This window comes from Ptychodera flava, chromosome 19, assembly GCF_041260155.1.
Source record: "Ptychodera flava strain L36383 chromosome 19, AS_Pfla_20210202, whole genome shotgun sequence".
Taxonomy (NCBI): Eukaryota; Metazoa; Hemichordata; class Enteropneusta; family Ptychoderidae; genus Ptychodera; species Ptychodera flava.
Window position 1 is genome coordinate 585,001 of NC_091946.1, and position 22,109 is coordinate 607,109.

At 36.5% G+C, this 22,109-nt stretch overlaps 1 protein-coding gene across 3 annotated transcripts in view; it reads left to right on the forward strand.

Annotated features, from left to right (window-relative positions):
* LOC139118318 (glycerol kinase 5-like) overlaps positions 1 to 22,109 on the forward strand; it is a 133,211-nt gene that overhangs the window by 59,084 nt on the left and 52,018 nt on the right. For all 3 annotated transcript variants that reach the window (XM_070681572.1, XM_070681573.1, XM_070681574.1), the window contains 3 exons: positions 616 to 689; positions 15,245 to 15,305; positions 21,557 to 21,683. In XM_070681572.1, coding sequence (XP_070537673.1) covers positions 616 to 689; positions 15,245 to 15,305; positions 21,557 to 21,683 — 262 coding nt within the window. The remainder of the gene's footprint in view (positions 1 to 615; positions 690 to 15,244; positions 15,306 to 21,556; positions 21,684 to 22,109) is intronic.

Sequence of the window (22,109 nt, forward strand, 5' to 3'; positions counted from 1 at the left end):
TAGAAGAAAAAGCTCAGGAATTAAAGCAGTAGATAGGTACGGTGTGTCGATAGAAGTCGAGTATAAATTTGTTTTCATGATCAAGAGCCCTGGAAAATTACTTGATTTTAGTTGAAATAGCCCTGAAAAAAATGGTCATAAAACCCTGGAAAGCCCTGGAATTTTATTTGTCGCAAAGTGTACGAACCCTGAAGATATTAACCCATGTCATACATATGCGCTTGGATTTGTTTCACAATACGATTCAACAATTACTAATTGAGTCATTTAGTGACCTTGTGTAATTAGGATGGTGGTCCACATTAGTTTTGTTTTCACCACCATGGAACTTATTTTCGGTCATTCAGCCCCATCTCTATCGCATTACTTTTAATCATAGACCTAATAAATGGAGAGGAGTCTATCCTCTCCGAGGACTTGTAACTTAAGTACCCATTAACAAGTGGGGACTGTGTCATCAACTATGACTTGCTTTGTGTGTATTCATCCAAAGTATTAAATCAATATAACAAACATAAATATTCCCATACAAATAATTTAGGTGTGTTTTAGATGTAAAATGCATAGAAATGTATTTGGAAGCCACAAAAACATTGCCTTGCATTTTGTTTACAGATGTCTTGGAACTGGATTTACTTTACTCTGTTAGGTTTACCACTGTGTGTTCTACCAGATATTTTAGATACATGGTAAGTTGATATCATATCACTGTGTGTTCTACCAGATATTTTAGATATATGGTAAGTTGACATCATATCACTGTGAGTTCTACCAGATATTTTAGATACATGGTAAGTTGACATCATATCACTGTGAGTTCTACCAGATATTTTAGATACATGGTAAGTTAATATCATATCACTGTGAGTTCTACCAGATAGTTTAGATACATGGTAAGTTGACATCATATCACTGTGTGTTCTACCAGGTATTATAGATATATGGTAAGTTGACATCATATCACTGTGTGTTCTACCAGATATTATAGAAATATGGTAAGTTGACATCATATCACTGTGTGTTCTACCAGATATTATAGATATATGGTAAGTTGACATCATATCACTGTGTGTTCTACCAGATATTATAGATATATGGTAAGTTGACATCATATCACTGTGTGTTCTACTAGATATTATAGATATATTGTAAGTTGACATCATATCATTGTGTGTTCTACCAGATATTATAGATATATGGTTAGTTGATATCATACCACTATACCACTATTGCCGTTATGGTGTACTTTAAACAATGACTGGACATTAGGGAAAGACTGCATTAACTTGCATGGTACTTGAAACCCGGGTCCTTGCCTGACCAACTCGGGTGACAAACAGAAGACTTTTAATCCCCCAAGGTGTGAATGTTCCATCGTTATGTTTATCTAATCCAGTTGGTGCCATTGTAGGAAAGTCAGGTCTGTGAAATTGATCCTCTGATAACTAAGTAGGGAAGTAGGGTATTTCTAAGTTGATGGAGCTTTCCCGTTATGAAATGTAAATGATAAGATTTGTAAACTTTCTGGTAGGAACAAAATAAACAATATATATTATTGTATTTAAATAAATCCTTCATAAAAAATTATTAAAGAATAAATGAACAATTAACTGTGTTATACTAAATTTTACAAATTTTTTAACTGAAAATGTTTAACTATTTGAACTACGCATGTAAATCTCTGTGAAACACTAGTCTTTTCTATAAACACTGGTCCACTGATGTCTACCTGTTAGATATTAACTTTAAACAGGTTTTCCATTTAAAACAGTGGTGTGTGAGGATAAAATAATGACTAAAATGATAAAAATTGCCAAAAATGTATGATAATGATAATGATATTATATCATGCTACCATGCGCCATTCAGATTGGACGAGAGCTCTTTCCACCGATGCTAAAATACTGTTTTAGCACTGATAGCGGTGGTAAAACAGGCCCCTAAACCAGCATTTTCGAAAATTGCTTTGTCGGTGCATTTGAACGTACCTATCTAAACCATAGACCCTTAAGAAAAACTGAAAACTTTGTTTCAACAACTGAAGACCAAGTTTTGATACACAGATACAGTGTGGGTCTGAAACTCATCTCTTGGTGTAAATAAGTTGGGATCATGATGAAAGACATCTCTGAAGTAGCACATTGGGGTGTGATGCACACAAATATTAGGGCGACAGGGCACCGTGCACTTTGCTTGATATTGTGGGAGTCAAGATGCGATATATCCTACCGCTCTTTAAAATGAAGATAGTATTTGTTCATACACAAATAATTTGACACTTCCTCACAGTAACAGTATGTCAGATATTCTTTACTAAAGTTTTGGCTGTAACAGACCGGAATGTTCTAACGATATACACCAAGAAGAGGTATGTAAGACCCCAAAAATTGACAAAGTGAGCGTCAAAGTGCTCGATCGAGCACTTTATGGAAAATGACAAACTGAGCGTCAAACTGAGCGTCAAACCGAGCGATCGAGCACTTTGTGGAAAATGTTAAACTGAGCGTCAAAGTGAGCGTCAAACTGAGCGTGATGGCGCCTCCAACGATAGAATGTGGTATAATTAATTTTGCCATCAGCTGTGAGATCGCGTCCAGCCAGGTCGATGTTATACATTCACTCACGGTCGAGGGACCGTGATTCACTATGGCGGTACCCAACGAACTTCGTGAGTCGTTAATCCCGCCTGATGATTTGGCATGAGTTGACATTTCCTGTTACTGTTGCCCTGTTTCGGGTAGATAATTTTTCCGAACAGATTTCGCTTCATGGCCATGACAATTATCATTTTTATACCAGGATTACCGCTGCTCAGAGACTGAATATTCATGAGAAAGTCATTTTACCACGGACTGGAAGTGAAACATTCACACCTCTTCCACTCCTAACGATCGCGGTAATACCGCAGGCACAGCGGTATACGGCATGAACGGCTACAGTTTGCAGTATTTTTTGGAGAGGAGAGAGAGAGAGAGAGAGAGAGAGAGAGAGCATGTACGTCTTGTCAAATAAACTAGTACGTTGTCACTGTTGCGTATGTTCACTTACGTCTGTAAAATATTTCAAACTAAATACCTAACAAAAAGGTGCAATTCATGAACACCCCTAACATGTCTTAGGTGTAATCGATGTCAAGAAAATAGTTGACGATTTATCAAATGTAACGTTCAAGTTAATTACGACTCCCAAATTTTGTTCAATTTGTGCGATCGGGAAGTAAAACTCTGGTCATAGGCCCCCTACATCGGTAGAGCCATTCCATGATAGCAAATATCGACATCGCGTCTGGGGACAATTTGTCGTGTCTATTTTTTATCTATATTTGATAGCAGCATGAATGTCCTTGTAGTCAATAAAGAAGGCACTGAAATTACCAGTTAAAATTGGCTAACTACTACGATAGGTTGCGACGTTTCAGCCACATCGTTCACCCCAACGTAACAGCCTATCACCAACCCGACATGCGAACATCCGGGTAGGCGAAGTTTATTCCTTAAATTTATGTCATTTTGATATTTATACGCCTATAGACTTGAAGCAAGTTTACGATCAAGTTTATCATCACTTCATAAACACGTTCAATAAAGAAAGCATTCTGCTATAAAGTTCGTGTCAATAAAATACGCTGCTGGTATAATTGTTTTGAAGTCCGAAGCTCTGCATTCAAGATTACAGTATGGTAGGTATTCTTTGATCTTTGAGCGAACAGAACGATGAATGTAAGCAAGGAATAAACTAGAAATATTTATGTGTTTATCACACGACACCGATGTTATGTCTTGTGTTGATAGCATTGTAGTTTTTTACAGAGTGATAGAGATATTGCAAATCTAGTTGGCGCGATCACTATGAAATAATCAAGAAAAATATAAATTGACATATCGACATAGTTTACGGCTCTGCACGCATCGATAACCATAGTCGCGACGGGGCCTGGGGTATGTGCCGCTACGGACCACGCTTCTCTGGATAAAAATCACTCTGCATTTTGATGATTTTGAATGAATGTGTCTGTGCCAGGACTATTGCGGCTGCACAGTAAAATTTCAAAGATCATTTCTGCGCTGATCGCCATAAAATACCGACGTATTGTCAAGCGACGCCGCTCACCGGTACCATTTTTTGTATATCCATGACGGTGATTTTTCCCAACAAAATTTTTGGGGGACATTTTACCAATTTTCATGAATTTTCCTGTCATTTTTTATAATTATACACTGTTTAAGTGTATGAAGAGAATGTACGCGTTAGCAGATAGTTGTACCGGGCCAAGTAAGGCGAGTCACAAAACCCGGACCGAGACGAGTCGAGACGAGACCAAAAGACCTCCTATCTTACTGATAGAAAAGTTACGTTTTTTTGCACATACGCAGCATCTGTACTAGACTTGGTTCAAGTCTGTGATTTGTGAATGTTTGAGTGGAGTGAACGCAATGATTTGTATTTTGCTTTCATGTGAAACGCGCCCGTGAGTGGACGCGATGAGTGGAGTGAACGCTATACAGCGGAGTGGAATCCGGCAGAAACTAACTCACTACTGCGCAGACTCAAACGTGACGCATTCAATCGCTGGGAAAACCTGGCGTGAGCAGCCAAATTCCGGATAGGTTTGTACGAAATAGGAGAGACACAAGAGAAACTATTATACCAAATGATTTTATTTTTTTTAAATTCACCGACTTGAACCAAGTCTACATCTGTACCAATGCCACGGGGAAAAGGACGTTGTTCCACTTCTGTCTTAGTCAAAGAAGTGATATCCCACTCCTACCATTGACTTATGCTTGTTCATTTTCTTACATTCTAGTCTGTGGTTACATAGCTCTCCGAATCTGAATCTTAATCTGAGGCTGCCTCAGATTCCACACACATAACATACATATACTATAGTATCGGTTATGTAGAAAAATGGTGCAGAGCCACTGTAATAAATAAAACATATGAGCTCTCAGTTTACTTTCCTATGTGTTTATAAATGGCGAATCTAATTTCTAAAAAATGATCACTTAAATCTCCTGTATGTATGTTTCTAATACAAGGTTACTTATTTTGAATTCACAGTAGACATCATAATAGAATCTGAATCTGGCGCTTATCGCTTAGGCCATAATGCCGACGTCGCATCGCAGTTCGCATGTTTCGAGCTCGCCTTGAACTCAAGTTGAAAAACCTCGACAAATCTTTTTTCAGTTGTTCCAATCGTTGATTGTGCTATCTCTTGCTTTGTGCATCGATCTTTGACACTCTCAACAAACTGCAAGCTTTCTGTAGTGTTGTATATATGATGTATTTACAACGCCTTGCCTGAGGGGTCATTATGGTCTCGTCTCGACTTGTCTCGGTCCGGGTTTTGAGACTCGCCGGCCAAGTAATGATAGTGTCCTTGTAGCGTTTCTTATGACATCTACGTTACGCTTGAAGCATTAACAACAACACAACAGTTATGTTCGTTGAATTGTATTGGTCAACAACAACAACAGACTAATATAAACATAAACAACAATCAAACAACAACAACAACAACAACAACAACAACAACAACCGGACTTCTGGGTTCCCTATGCTCAGAGGGTTGCGCCCACTGCAGCACTAAAAATTCCGTGAACTTGATTTGTTTGAAGTCCCGTCAGCGTGGCTAAACTTGACTGACGTACAGTTCACGTACGTTCAATAATGATTCTACATAAATCAGACTTGTTATCCAAAGACTCTTGATGTTGAAAGGTCAATTTAGACTTTGCCTGAATAAACACATTGTCTGGAAAGCGTTTGCTGAATGTGACACTCTATGCGATGATCGTTTTTTGGACGTGGGATTCTGTGCATGTGATGACCGTGATTTTCTATCCATTTGACATCACGATTGCCGAACAATGTCTTATCATGCCAAATGTTTCAGAATTAAAGCAATGTGAAAGAACATCTTTCACCCGAAAAAATGAAAGTTACAGTAATTTTTTCGGCTTCAGGTGTAAGCTTATGATTGGCTCAAAACTTTTCATTCTCAGTCAACACATAGAGAATGACGTAATTTGACCTCGCTCTGCCTGCCATTTGTCAACTCACGTACATGCACACTACAGATAGTGATTGACATTGCTCAATCGAGGTCCGTCAATGCAGGACCTTGACTCCTATCTCTTATTCTTTTTGACTACGAAGAGTAAACTGTAATTAATTGTAATTGTGACACCAATATTGCGCGCATCATCGTAAACACGTTTTTATTAGCCGACTGGCAAATCGTGTACTATCCAGTACGCGCTAACTGAGCACCCATGCAAGCATATTCGCTACGTTTTAGCACTCTTACTAAGTTCAACGCTCAGTTCTCCTTTTTTCGCCCAGTTTGACGCTTACTTCGTATTCAACGCTGTTTGACACTCACTTTATCAGTTTCCAACGCTCAGTTCGACGCTCAGTTCGACGCTCACTTTGACATTTCCAACGCTCAGTTCGACGCTCACTTTGTCATTTTCCACGCTCAGTTTGACGCTCACTTTGTCTTTTGCCACGCTCAGTTCGACGCTCACTTTGTCGAATTTGGGACCCTTACATACCTGCCAAGAAGTTCAAAACAACAATGGGATGACTCCTGGCGACTGCGACGAAATTTGACATCAAATGCAACAAGCAGTGTCAGCATCCAGCTCTTGCTGCGTCGGGAAGCACACTCTGCACAACTGTTCATCACAGTTGCAGTCATTGCACGTTTGGATTATTTCAAAACTGCTTGTTTTCTGGTACAATTAACTTCCCTGTACCAGCTCTGAATGTTGCGACGGTCGACGTAAACGTATACACATATGCGGTACAGAATGAGACAAATCTATTTTTAGTATGTCAAAAAAGCCAGGACTATTGTTCTTATGTAAATTTACGAAAAAAATTTTTACTTTTTTTTTTATTTGAACTCTTGACCCATTTTCTGTGTGACTGCAGCAGATATTTTTAGCTCTGCTGTCAGCGACGCGGAGCTTATCAAATAGGTTGATTTTCCGTCTCTGTCGTCTGTCAACAATTGCCTTCTCCTCTGAAACTGCAAGTCCAATTGCTTTGAAATTTTATATGCAGTTCACTTGGGGTGACCTCACTTAAGTTTGTTCAAATCGTGGTGAAATTTGCATATTTGTATTTTGGGGGCATTTTTTGGTGTTTTTGGTAAAAAATCTTCTTCAGAATCTCTGAAACTGCTTGTCCGATTGCTTTGACTTCAGTCAGATTTGTTCAAATCGTGGTGAAATTTGCATATTTGTATGTTTAAGGCAATTTTTGTCATTTTTGGTAAAAAAATCTTTAAAAATCTTCTTCTTCAAAACTACCAGTAAGATAGCTTTGATATTTGGTACATATGTCCCTAGGGATGATCTTTTTCAGATTTGTTCAAATTGTGCTGAAAATGCAAATTTGCATTTTTAAGGCAATTTTGGCCATCTTTGGTCAAAAAATGTATTTCTCAAAAAGAACTGGTCTGATAGTTCTGAAATTTATTATACAGGTTTCTATAGATGAACTAAGTAATATATATTGAATTTCTGATGAAATCTGTAATTTTGTATTTTGGGGGTAATTTTTGCCATTATTGGTCAAAAAATGTGTATTTCCATAACTGCTCATCTGATAGCTTTGAAATTTGGTATACAGGTTCCTACAGATAAACTAAATGATCTTTACTGAAATTATGATGAAATCTGCAATTTTGTATTTTTGGGGTAATTTTTTCCATTTTTAGTCAAAAAATGTGCATTTCCACAACTACTCATCTGATAGCTTTACAATTTGGTATACAGGTTCCTACAGATCACCTTAATGATATTGATTGAAATTATGATGAAATCTACAATTTTTTAAATTTTGGGGCAATTTTTGCCATTTTTGGTCAAAAAATGTCTTTCTCAAAAAGTACTGGTCTGATAGCTTTGAAATTTGGTATGCAGGTTTCTACAGATGAGCTAAGTAATATGTATTGAATTTCTGATGAAATCTGTAATTTTGTATTTTTGGGGCAATTTTTGCCATTTTTGGTCAAAAAATGTGTATTTCCAAAACTACTCATCTGATAGCTTTGAAATTTGGTATACAGGTTTCTATAGATGAACTAAATGATATTTATTGAAATTATGATGAAATCTGCAATTTTGAATTTTTGGGGCAATTTTTTTCCATTTTTGGTCAAAAACTGTTTCTCAAAAAGTACTGGTCTAACAGCTTTGAAAGTTGGTATACAGGTTTCTATAGATGAACTAAATTTGATCTTTTGAAATTATGATGAAATCTGCAATTTTTATTTTTGGGGCAATTGTTGCCATTTTTGGTCAGAAATTTTATTCTCAAAAAATTACTCATCAGATAGCTTTGGTTGACGTTCTTCAGGGATGATCCGATGTGATATATTCAAAGTATGATGAAATCTTCAATTGTGTATTTTTGCAGCTATTTTAGCCACTTTTTTCTGGCCACTGCATTGAGCTATCAAAGATTTCCACCTTCATCAACATGTGTCAAAAATAGTTATTCTCTACCTAAACACAGCGGAGCTATATCGGCCGCTAGGTCGCTTGTTTGACAAGTATAGTGTTCATGTTGCATGTGAATAAAATGCAATGTCGATATGAACGTAATGCGTATTTATCGTACAAAGATACTGTGTGCCTGTACATAATCCCAACTTATAAAAATGCTTGGTTTCGGGCGCAGAATTTCCGACGTTCGATCTCTCAGACGTCCGTTGTCTGCATTTGGGGCTTAGAGTGATGAAAATACCAAAGTGAGACAACAAAGACACGCAAGTTGATATAATATGATAGCAATAACCCCCTCGCAGTTGGGTATACACTCGATTTTGGTACAATCGCTCCATATAGCACTCACCTATCGGCTTGTGCTATATATTGCGTATTGTACCAGAATATCGTGTATACCCTCCTGTGGCGGGGGTTATTGCTTAATTTTACTATAATTTTTAAACTTCATAATAAGAATACCCCAATAAAACCAGATTTCAAAGAAATAGCATGTGAAGATTCCAAGAATTTTTGTATTTTTGACCAAAATGACTAATTTTGCCATGGTTTAAACAAAATTGAAAGAGAACATCCCTGTCTACTTCTGAAGAAATTTTCAAATTGACCAGGCAAGGGACTGCAGAGAAGATATACCAAAAACTAAAAAACTAAAATGAATGACCAAAAAAATTAATGAATAATGGACATTGCAAGATATCAGCTCAAAAGTAAGCAACACATACGAGGTCTATATGCCATTCACATTGGTGAAAAAATACTAGGCCCTTGTCCTACCCTGGTACGTAGCTAACCTAAAAAACTGGTGTGATAAAATAAAACATAAATTCAACTGAAGTGATACACATGAAACTCAACTCAGTACATGAACTGTTAAACAAAATTTTGCAAGAACATACCAGAAACAAGAAACAAACTGACCTTTACAACAACAAATAAGTAGCATATCAAAAAATCAAACTCTGCTATACACAAACAATGCTCTAAGTCTAAATATGCGATCAAAAACAGGTATACCTGCTTCAGTGTTCTCCCCAGGATTTTCTGGTAGAGTGGCAGCCAATTTGCTAAACAACAAATATAATTATTATGGTATTGAGTTTCTATTGTTTACCAAAAATTAAAGACTGATTTTGTATTTTGAAAAAATGAATTACTTTAACTTGACTAGTAGTAGAAAAAGAAAAAAATTTGCTTTGAAGTAACCTCTGGAATAAAATTTCTACCTTGGTGTCGCCTGTCATTTCCTCCAGCTCCCCCCCCCCCTGAAATTATATGGGCGACCCCTAATCTGGTGGGTAAATTTTCTGATGAGACAATCTGGTGCCAACAAAGGCCTTAAACATTATAGAGACTTCTCCATTTTCGTAGATCTAATGTCATTTTGGGTTGTTAGAGGGCATGTGTCACTGACTATTGAAGTGCAATACATTGAGTTGTTTGGTTCTAAAAGTTGTTGACCTCTTGAATTGGATTGCACAGGAAGTCTGTGGCGCTCTTATGGTGAAGGATGTGACAAATATTGAAAAAGAATATATAATTGGAAAATAGTAACATCTTTCATTATACAATTATTAGCTACTATAGTCTATAGTCTATAGAAGCTATTTGGATGGGTATCCGTCCGGCGTCTGTCGTCAGTCTGTATGTATGTATGTATGTATGTATGTCCGTTTGTGAGGTGTCTGTCCACTCAAATATCTTTCGAACCACAGTTCTTACTGATTTGATATTTGTTGTGTAGATGAAAGATATGATTTTGAGAAACTTCTTTTTTTAATTTTTAGCTCCCATAGCCATATATATATATATGGCAATGGAAGCTATTCTTATAGGCTAGTTTGATATTGTTGAAATTAGTGCCAAAAAAAGGCGTTTTTTTGTAAAAAAAACTTCTTCTTCATATCTGCTGGTCAGACAGCTTTGTTATTTGGTATATGTTCAAATTGTGATGAAATATGCAAATCTGTATTTTTAAGGAATTTTTTTGTCATTTTTGGTGAAAACTTTATTTCGTCAAAACTGCTCGTCTGACAGCTTTGATATTTGGTATACAGGTTCCTACAGATGAACTAAATATGATAATATATTAAATATATGACGAAATCTGTAAATTTGTGGTTTTGGTGCAATTTTTGCCATTTTTTGGTCAAAAAATATGTTTCTCAAAAACTACTTGTCTTATGCCTTTAATATTTGGTATACAGGTTCATAGGGGTTGTCTTAGTGTGATATATTGAAATTTGCTGTAAGGCGCCGTAAAATAAATTCTTTGTTTGCCGTCCGCGTGCGGGTAGGTTTTTGGACGAAATATGAAAAACAAACACAGATCGTATGCTCGAAAATACGACGCGTTGTGTCCTTCCTTTGTTGGCAATGTCGCAGCAATTTGCGTAAATGTCGCAAAAACGCAAATGTTGTACGATCGTTTCGATACAAATCAGATTACCTATCGTAAAGGGGTACATCAACCGCAGTACATAAAGTGTACATGTGCACCTCCTGTTGTAGGGGACTGCAGTATACCCTAAGTGAAGATCGATCGTTTCACAAGTTTATTTCTCCCTCGAAGTTTCCAAATCGGCGGAAGTGCGCGATATTGGCTTGGTCTCCATACAAGACAGATCGAAAACAATTCTTGACTGGTTTAGCTTCGAATAAGGAATGGAACTGAATTTCCATCAGCTTCTGCGCGATCCGCGATTGATCATGATATTGGATCTGCACCGGGGCAAGCAGGTACCGCCGGTGAAATGTTCGTTGTTGAATGCTCCAAATAGTTCGTACGCAGTATAAGTTGCTCTTACTTTGAACATTTTTTGTGCTAAAAACGATGTGGTCATTTTATTAGTCGGGATTAGAATTCAGTTTTCATAAATAGCAATGGCCATCCAGCATTGCTGTCTGGACAAGCAGAATAGTATGCAATAGCGCTGATCACTTAACGTCATTTGTCTTTCATTAACATGCAAAAATTTGTCCGCATTTTCGGCAAGAACGATGAAATTAAAACCTGCTAGTGTCATAATGCATACGGAAAATCACACTAATTCATATGAATTTATGGCTCAGACTACAAGTTGCAACAACTACCGCGCATGCAGTAACACAATTTGTCCGATTTTCAGGCAGCGGTGTTCGAGGTCGCGCGCGCAGCTATATATAGTAACAAATCTGACACCGAGATTAGCGCTATTAGAATTCGGATAAAAGACTAGTTTATACACAAAATTCAGAATAAATAGCCTTTAAAGTTACAGCTAATGGAGCATTTAACTCAACAGAAGCAGTGCTCAGGACTTGTATTTATTTGACACTTAAAAAGGAGAATTTGTACTCAAGGCTGTTATGATTTGCTCAGCTACCCACTCTTCTTACTGCAAAAATTCTAATTGTATGGAAGAGATAGTAGTTTCACCTTTTACCAAGATGCTTAGCATTTGTTTTCTGAGTGACAACTATACTTTGTTATACTCAGTAACTTTTGCAGGTTAATATGTGGAATTTTCAGGTTTTGCAAGAACACCTTTTTGTTGTAAGCTTACCCAACATTTCGAAATTTATAGTGTTTCATTGGTACTATATAGACTTTACTTCTCGACAAGCTTGACAGGTGCCATCCAAGATATGCTTCTACAAGTGTCTAAATGCTCTGGACTACTCTTTGGTCGTTGTGTCCTCCTGCCCTGTCTGTTGTATTTTTCTCTCTTGTCCTTTCCCGTATTATTTTTGAATGGGATTTTAAACTAAGTACAAAGCTTGGTTTTGATAGATACAAATTAAAGATAAAAATGTACGTCCAATCATAAACATCAATACAGGTCTGGATCTTAAATTTACATGTTATAATTAATATACAAATGTCACTGAGACACATTGCAAAATTGAACCGATAATGTGAAATTCTTAGTTTCCTTCATTAAGTGTTGATTCAAATATATTTTGTTTTCATCAAAACTACGTAAGTTGCATCTTTTTATATTTGTCGCAAATTTGCTTTTTATTCATATTTGAGATCTTGTTATTTTAATTAATAGTTTTACTGGCACCTATGACCACCTAGTGCATAAATCTCTGTCAGAGACAATCTGTAGATCTTCGTATCACAACCAGTTGATTACTATCACACTGTACATGTTGTACATTATGTACTGGTATAGTGTTTATTGCCATTGTTTTTTGTGGAAATTTTGTTCAGACTCAGAGTCACCTAACTCTAAGTATGCTTGTTGTATTTAATACACAAGTATAACCTTTGTTTCCACGCATTGTTTTCAGCGTGCTAATGAAGAGCATAAGAAACACTGCATTGTAAATGTAACAGATGATTTTTTCATACTTGTGACCCATAAACCGATGGGAAAGTTAGAGTTTATGCGATTGATCTGTGTTGTGTTTTTTTTCTGTGTTTGTTTTTTTTGCTGGCTGGCTGGTATGTTTTTCAAAAATCCAAGGACGGCAAACAAAGAATTTTATTTACACGGCCTAATGTTCAATTTTTGTATTTTCGGGTCAATTTTTGCCATTTTTGGTCAAAATATTTCTTTCTCAAAAGTTACTCATCTGATAGCTTTGATATTTTGTATACAGGTTCCTAGGCTTTATTTTATATTGAAATGATAATGAAATCTTCGATTTTGTATTTTTGCAGCTAATTTTCCCATTGTTGGTCAGGCCATCCTGAAATGAGCTATCAAAGATATCCACCTTCTTCATCAATACATGTGTCACAAAAAGTTATTCTCTATACAAGAGTTTCGAATGTCAGGTGACCTCACTATGCGCGATGCGTTGTGGGTCGGGCCAGAGGTCAAGTGGGCATAAACCCCATTGTGGGCATAAACCCCATAACCATAGCTGTTCACACAATAGAACGTAAACAATAATACGGAAGTTCAGTCTGCTCCGCTTCGCCAGGTAAGTTATCGATTATTTTCCAGATTTCCTTCACCATTTAACTTTGTAGCACTTATTCTCGACAGTGCATTTCACTCATAACTTACAAAGCGATAATTTTCAGCTAAAAATAACAAAAAAAATCTGCGATCTAAAAAATTTAGCCGACCGCGGCTGCCGATCACCGTGGCGGGAATATTTTTAGTCTCCGTGGCAACAATTTATTGATGGCCCTATAGTTCCGTATTACCAAACAGGCATTTTAACGTTTATTTATTTATACAGGAGGCCTATGTACACCGTTTCACCTATTTTTTTTACAAAATTTAGCTGAAACTAAGTACGGCTGGCGTTATCTGCTATGGCACAGTCTCTGGACAGTGGCTATGGCAAACGAATTGCAGCAAATGCGGTCTAAGCTGAGAGATAGTAAGGCCCTGGGGTACTTGTTGATTGCTGGCATGACAAATTTTAGCTTAGCTTACCCTGCGGTACAGGAGCAGTATGCACTTTTAATGTCATCAGAGTCCTTGTGGACGCATATCCAGACAGTATGAAGCGTATCATTAATCTTCATCGTGTGGCAACACTTTGCTTTCATGAATTGAAACAGTATTCTGAGTCTTTAGAAATGTTATTTAAATAAATTTCTTTTAGCCAACCTCCTTCATACAGTCGATAAGCTTTGCCCTCTTTATACTCATTTAAAAGGCGCTTTTGCAAAGTGACACCGTTGCCTGGATGATCAGCCATTATATACATGGTGATATCACTGAGGAAAATAGGAGGCCACATTTCCATGCCAGCAGCTTCTCCAATCCAACCATCACAGTGTCGAAGGATCAGGCAAGACGCCTCTTGATTCAGGAAGAGTTAAGAGTGACTGCACATACTTGTCATTTTCTGAGGCCAGTTCAGAGGCTGTCAGAGCAATAGGAATTTTTTGCTCAATAGCAGAAAAGACACGGGCAACCAATTCAATCTTCCGTCCAACTATTTTCAGGTTTCGTTTTCTGAGGAAGTCTTTCAATGCATCAACACGCCACATGCTGATGGTTTCATAAGTTATTTCATCTATTATTCCTGAGAGAGAGAGAGAGAGAGAGAGAGAGAGAGAGCGTTTTAATGTCAGTTTGTCGTTTGCCATAGCAGATAACGCCGGCCGTACTAAGTTTCAGCTAAATATTGTAATATTGTAAAACGCTGTACATAGGCCTCCTGTATAAATAAATAAAGGTGAAGGAAATCTGGAAAATAATCAATAACTTACCTGGCGAAGCGGAGCAGAATGAACTTCCGTATTATTGTTTACGTTCTATTGTGTGAACAGCTATGGTTACGTAGTGGGGTTTATGCCCACTTGACCTTTGTCCCGGCCCACAATGCATCGCGCATAGTGAGGTCACCTGACATTCGAAACTCTTGAATATAACACAGCAGAGCTCTGTCGACTGTTGGGTCGCTTGTCTTTTCAAAAACCGCTGGCCAGACAGCTTTAATATTTGGTTTACAGGTCCCTAGGATGACCTATGTGAGAATTTCATACAGTCAGGAAATACTTAATTTTGTATCCATGTCTATAGTAGCTTCATGGACTTTGGCCCTATGTTTTTTGTTTTCTGAGGATTAGGCATAGATGTTACAACAACTTTAGTATTGGCCCTGATACTGGATGTTACAATTAAAATTAATATTTGGCCTGTCATTTGTTAAAACTTTTGTAACTTTGGCTCTGTCACTGGATTTTACAACTACTCCAATATTGTCCCTCTCACAACTTCTATGTCAGGTCAATGCTTCATAAGTAAGTTTCTTCTTTCTTCCAGTGAAGATTATGGTATGTGTATTCCGGATATCTTTGGGACTGAAATTCCAATTCGCTGTGTGGTAAGTGTGGAAGTCTTAAAAATAAACATAAGACATGTAAACTTTTTATTTACCGTATACCACCAATTGTAAGACCCCCTTTCAAGAGCCAAAGATGACGAAAAAGATGGGGGGGGTCTAATAAACGGATGTCGCAGCAAAATCGAACATCATAGTTAATTTTTGCTAATTTATGCAATGTTATGCAAATTTTTATGCCAATGATTTAACATAATGACCGAAGGTCATCATCTTATTGTGATGGGTTAAGTTGGTGTCGGACAGTGAAAATTTCCGTAAACGACAAAAAGTCAAAAACTACTGAATAGACTGCATTGATATTTGGTACAGATATTCAGATTGTTCAAGGTTCCGATTCCTAAAACTGTAGTGAAACGGTGTAGCGGTTAGATAGTTTTCGGAAATTGCTAACCCCTCTTTTTAACTAATTGATTTTTAGGTGTCTTTCATATATGTAGTTTTGGAAGGAAAACTAATCCTGCATTTTGGACTGTTTTATGAGTTGTGGAACAGAAACATGGTGTTAATGAATGTTAGAAATATGCAGAATGGCTGATTCGAAGTATCAGAGATTTCCACGTTATTTTGGGCAATAAAAGCGATTAAAAAAAACATATTTCATATTTTAGATTCTCACATTTGAGACAACCCTAGGCATTTGTAAAGTAAACATCCTTGAGTCAATATACAGACTTTGACATTCACATTCCCAGAGATCAGTCATCAAGCTAGCACCAGCATCAGCATCTGTCCATGTGTTCTCACAGGAAATTACTGGGAACAAAAAAATTATTTGAGAAGTTTCTCACCTTTAAATAGAAGCTATATTACAATTTAAACCTGTCATGGATGGATAACTGCTCTCAAATGATCTGAAACTCAGTTATTGCCCATTAACAACAAATCTATAGCAAGATTTATGTAAAGTTCATGAACTTTCACGAGGTATTCGACAAAAAGATGACCATGACTTTGCTGCCCTACTAGATCATGTTGCCCGCTTGCTATTGTAAATTGACTAATATTTATAGACCTTTGGTGGCAGGCAAGATTGGCTTTACGTTTCCAACACCATGGTATTGACCAATTCCTGTGGTGGCCTTCTACCAACCTTTTAGCAGTAATTCAGTTCATTCCTATCTTAGCTTCAATTACTACTTTCAACATTTATTTCATTCAGATTTCCTTAGCAGTGTATAATTTTGTAATCCTAATTATTGTCAACTTAGCTTTTCTACACTTATTCTAACCTCATTATTCTTACACTACTGTCATACCTTATAACAACAAAATTTTTCAAGAGATGCATACATGATTGTCACTCAATAAACCATTTACAAATATGTCGTCTGCTTTTTTCTCCATACACATATACATGTCCCTTTTCTCATAAAAATCGGCTTAAAATCGCAATGTGAAAAAAAGTCTTTCAGCTATATGTTGCACATTGACTTCGTGGTCTGTCTAATTCACAGTGAGTGGTTGTTGATAAATGCTGATAATACTAGTGCGTCCGTGCGTCCGTCCGTTCACGCAGAAATCTCAGAGATGCCTGGAGCGATTTCATTCAAACTTGATGCATAGATTATTTCATATGTAATACATATGCACATCGATTTGTTTTTTGATACAATCCAATATGGCCGCCAGGCGGCCATTTTATTACGATTTTTACATGTACAGAGCCATAATTCAGGCATATTTCAACCGATTTTATTCAAATTTGGTACAAAGCGATTGACCAATGTCATACATATGCACGTTGATTTGTTTTGTGATACCATCCAATATGGCCGCCAGGCGGCCATTTTGTTATGATTTTTTCAGCCATAACTCAGGCATATCTCAAACAATTTTATTCAAATTTGGTACAAGGCGATCGACCTATGTCATACATATGCACATTGATCTGTTTTGTGATATGATCCAATATGGCCGCCAGACGGCCATTTTATTGTGATTTTTTCATGTACAGAGCCATAACTCAGACATGTTTCAACCAATTTCATTCAAAGTTGGTACAAGGACATTGACCAAAGTCATAGACATGCACGTCAATTTGTTTTGAGATACAATTCAATATGGTCGCCAGGCGGCCATTTTGTTACGATTTTTCATGTACAGAGCCATAACTCAGGCATATCTCAACCGATTTTATTCAAAGTTGGTACAAGGACATTAATCTATGTCATACATATATACGTCAATTTGTTTCATGATATGATCCAATATGGCTGCATGGCAGCCATTTTGTTACAATTTTTTCATGTCCTTAGCCAAAACTCGGGCACGTCTCAACCAATTTTATTCACCGATTTTATTCAAACTTAGTACAAGGACATCACAGACCTAATTAATGAAGAGGACTCCATCCTCTCTGAGGACTTGTAGTAGTAGTAGTAGTAGTAGTTATATTTATTATAGTGACTTATGACATCACTAATACAAAGAACTGATTACAAGTCATACATTATGAGAGGTCATCCAGCCCAACGGGCTTACAAGTCACTATAAAGCAAAATTAAGGACTATAGAGGGTCTCAGGACGAAGACAATAATGAACTAGAGTTAAAACTAATAAATAATGTAAATCAACATCTCATTCGTGACAAACTTAGGAAAGAAATATTTGCAGCATACACTGCGTCAACTAATTGAATAAAGTGTTGCGTCTTTTCTGAAACGCTTTCTTGATATATTTTGCCGTTAATCTGGCATTATTCAGCATAAGATAACATAATTTTTGCATATCATCAAAAGAGGAAAAACCCTGATTTGTTAACTCAACCTCGTGATACAAGTGTTGACGATGATCATAATACATAGGACAGTGAAACATAAATGCAGCTCATCCTCGATTGCATTTAAATCACACAATCTACAAATACGTCTTTCTATAATCTCATTTCGATATCGCCCCGTTTCAATTCGTAAAGGAAGAATTCCAAAACGTAGCTGAACAAAATAGGATCTTTCAGACCTTGACATGTCCAGTGACAGATATTTTTCCTCGCAAAACTCCGTCTTGAATTTAGCAAACGTACGTAATTTTGGCTTATTTAACACATAAGTATACCAATGCTAGTTACATTTGTTTTGTTTCATCTCTTGAATATCTTTTACATTACAAGGATAGATGTCGTCTATTTCTAAATTATCGAAAATATTATACATTTCTGATGCCCAGTTATTACTATTTAACGAATTATCCCATAAAAATATTTTCTTAGTTAATCTATTTTCATTCAAATTACACAACCGAGGCGTGCTTTATTTGCCCAATGCCTTGAAACACAAGATTTCCATCCAGTATCTCCTTTGATAGCCAACGTAGGAGCAAATTTGTGTATCCCAAGGAAAAACCTTAATGCTCTTATCTGAACAGATTCACAGACATTGTACTTTTCGTAAGCCCAGACCCCTGAACAATATTCTAAGATTGGTACAATCGAAGTTTCATATATTTTAGTATATGTCTTAAAACCCATATTATTCAAAAATTTTGCTATCAGAGCACCTAGGGCCCTGTTAGCTGCATCAGCCAGAGCAGTGGCAGTTACTGAAAAATCAAGATGTTCGTCGAAAACAATTCCTAAATATTTATATTTTGATGCATAGTCTAGAATATAATCACCTACTTTAAAACCGTGACGACTGCGTTCGTCGTTATTTTTTCGAAAATGAACAACTTTTGATTTCAAAGCATTTACAGACAATCTCCATTTTTTACACCAAATACTAAATTGATCTAACATTTTCTGAAGATTAGCTTCCGAATCAGAAAAGAGTACAATATCATCTGCGTAAAGTAACATACAATAGTTAGTTCCTCCTATGGTGATACCACAATTTAAAGCACACAACTCGGTAACTAAGTCATTTATAAAAAGTGAAAAAAGAGTTGGCGATAGGTTATCTCCTTGTCTTACACACTGGTAGTGTCAAATGAAGCCGTTAAATTACCGTTAAGACAAAGTCTGGCATTAGTTTTTGTGTACAGAGATTTAATAGACCAATACATCTTGCCATCTACACCATTTATGAGCAATTTATATAAAAGAGAATCCCTATCAACAAAGTCAAATGCTTTGCGCAGATCAATAAACGAGGCAAATGTAGGTAAATGCTCATTTAGACGGTTACGCACAATCGATGTCAGAACATAAATGTGGTCCTGGCAAGACCTATCTTTTCTGAAACCATTTTGTTCCTCGGCCAAAATATTATTACTCTCCAAAAAAAACAATAAGTCTCATGTTCAAAACAGAGCTATATATTTTTGAAATAGCACTTTGAAGGCTAATACCTCGGTAATTCAATGGTATGCGAGGATCATCTGACCGGTTTTTGGGAATTGGAATGATGACTGATGTTTTCCAAGCTGTAGGGATAAAACCAGTATCAAAACATAACTGTAAAAGATTAACTAACAGATCAACTGAATTGCGGTTTTTCAAAACTTCGTAAGGGATTCCGTCAATACCTGCACTTTTACCTGATTTTGTTCTATTTAGAACCTTTTCAATTTCCTCTCTAGTAATATTTGAGTTTAAATCATGATTTGATTCATAAGTAGGATCCATAAGTAGGATCCATAATGTTTTGCTCCAATAACGTCTTATGATTATTCATCTGAACATGAAAATCAACATCACTATCAGTTGTTTCACAATTATAAAGTAAGGAAAATTGATCCTGCCATTTCTGAAAAACTTGATTGGTATCTGAAACAACCTGCCCATTTTCATCATACACCTCCATTATCAATTTATTAGTCAGATTTATTAGGTCTAGGTGGACCTAATTTATTTATATGATTCCAGAACATATTAGGGTCATTAGTACAAGCATTCTCGATTTCGAACATTTCCCCCTTTTATAAAGTCGTTCATAGTATCTGAGTTTTTTGTCAAAGTTATGACGAGCAGACTTGAAATCCCTCAGTATGTCACGCTTGACTTGAGTACCTGCCCTACATGACAGAAATGACTTCTCCTTATCACACATACGTTTCCATAATATACCAAGCTCGTCATTCCAATATGGTTTAGAATGACAACGTTTTTTATACTTTCTTACTCTATCATTAATATCTATATATGGTAATGTAGAGTTCATTTCATCGACAATACAATTACAGACTTGGGAATAAATCTCATCTACTGACAACTGCGTTTCACGACAGGTATGAATTTCATGTATGATAGACGTGATAGTACACCGTGTCAATTCTGAATCCATAAAATCAGTCGGTATATTACCGAGCCTATATTTCCTATGTCTAAATTTTCTCATGTCTCCGTCATAAGTGCCTTCATTTAATGGACAAGGACTTTCGTAGGAAAGTGAGGGAACGAACTCAAAAAACAAAATTGAGTGATCTGGCATTTTACAACGACTTGATAACAACGGTGCAAAACTATATTTTGGATGAACTCTGCCATAGGTTGAACTGAAAAGTTTTGACACTGGTCTAAGCAATCCTGTGAAACAGAAATGTAATCCACAACGGCTCTGCCCTTCGTAGAGATCGATGTGAAATTGTCATTCTCTGTGTTCCCCCGGCCATTCAATACACACATTTTGGAATCTATGAGGAATTCAATAAATGTACGGCCATGTTGATTGACTGTTTCATCTAACACCTGTCGATTGGGTACGGTGTCCACATTGACAATAAAATCTTGCATATTACCAATACGCGCATTAAAATCCCCGCATATGATTACAGTATCAACATCTTCAATGGAATAAAGAAGAGTTAAAATGTTAGCAAAGAAATTAGGCGCGTCTCTGCCCCAAGGGGAGTTCTCTGGTGGTAAATAACATGACATAAGAAGAAAAGTATAGACTTGTAATGAAAGTACCATTAACAAGTGGGGACTGTGTCATCAACGATGACTTGTCATATTTTGTTTTCTGATTGTTAGAGAAGTTAAGCATATAAAGAACATTTTGTTCAAATGGGAAGGAAGTGTTAATCCCCTCATTGTGATTATATCCATTTGCTGCATACCAGTATGTATCAGCATTTAGCATTTGTAGGTGTCAGCATATACCGGTATTTAACACTTGGAGGTGTCAGCATAGATCAGTTTTCTCTTGGTAGGATAGATTATTTACAGCATGCTGTCATGAATACACATGTGAAATTGCCTATTCACCAAAAACTTCTTGTATCAGTATATCATTGATTATTTCTTTATTAATGAAATTTAGAGTTACACTGACACTTGTATTATTATTTTCAGGTCGCAGATCAACAGAGTGCAATGTTTGGACATTGTTGTTTTGATAAAGGGGACATCAAGTGTACAATGGGTACAGGGACATTTATGAATATCAATGTAGGCAATAATCCTCTACCTTCAAAGACTGGTACGTTTAGCAATTATTTCTTTATGAATTTTATTTATATTATGTGTGTTTGTAAAGTAATATTTGCATAAAAGGAGAAGAGATTTATAGTGAAATCCAAAGTGCTTGTTCTTCTGGCAATTTGCCATAAAATTTTCATGTCCAGAGTCCTTGTACTGAAATGTTACAATGATACTTCTATCATTGTCACTGATGAAAAAACCAAGGTATGACAGCGTAAGTCTGTAGAAGTGTTTGAAGTATAATTTCCATATGTGACATCTCAAATATTACCCTTCATTTCAATGGAAACTTTGACGGTAGAAAAGAATATTTTGTTGAAATCCTTTCTGATATTTTTGTGCAAACTGAAAAATTATTATGTAGAGATTGTTTTTTAGCTCACATTTGGTATACCAATGTGAGGTAATCGATAAGCTAAATCAG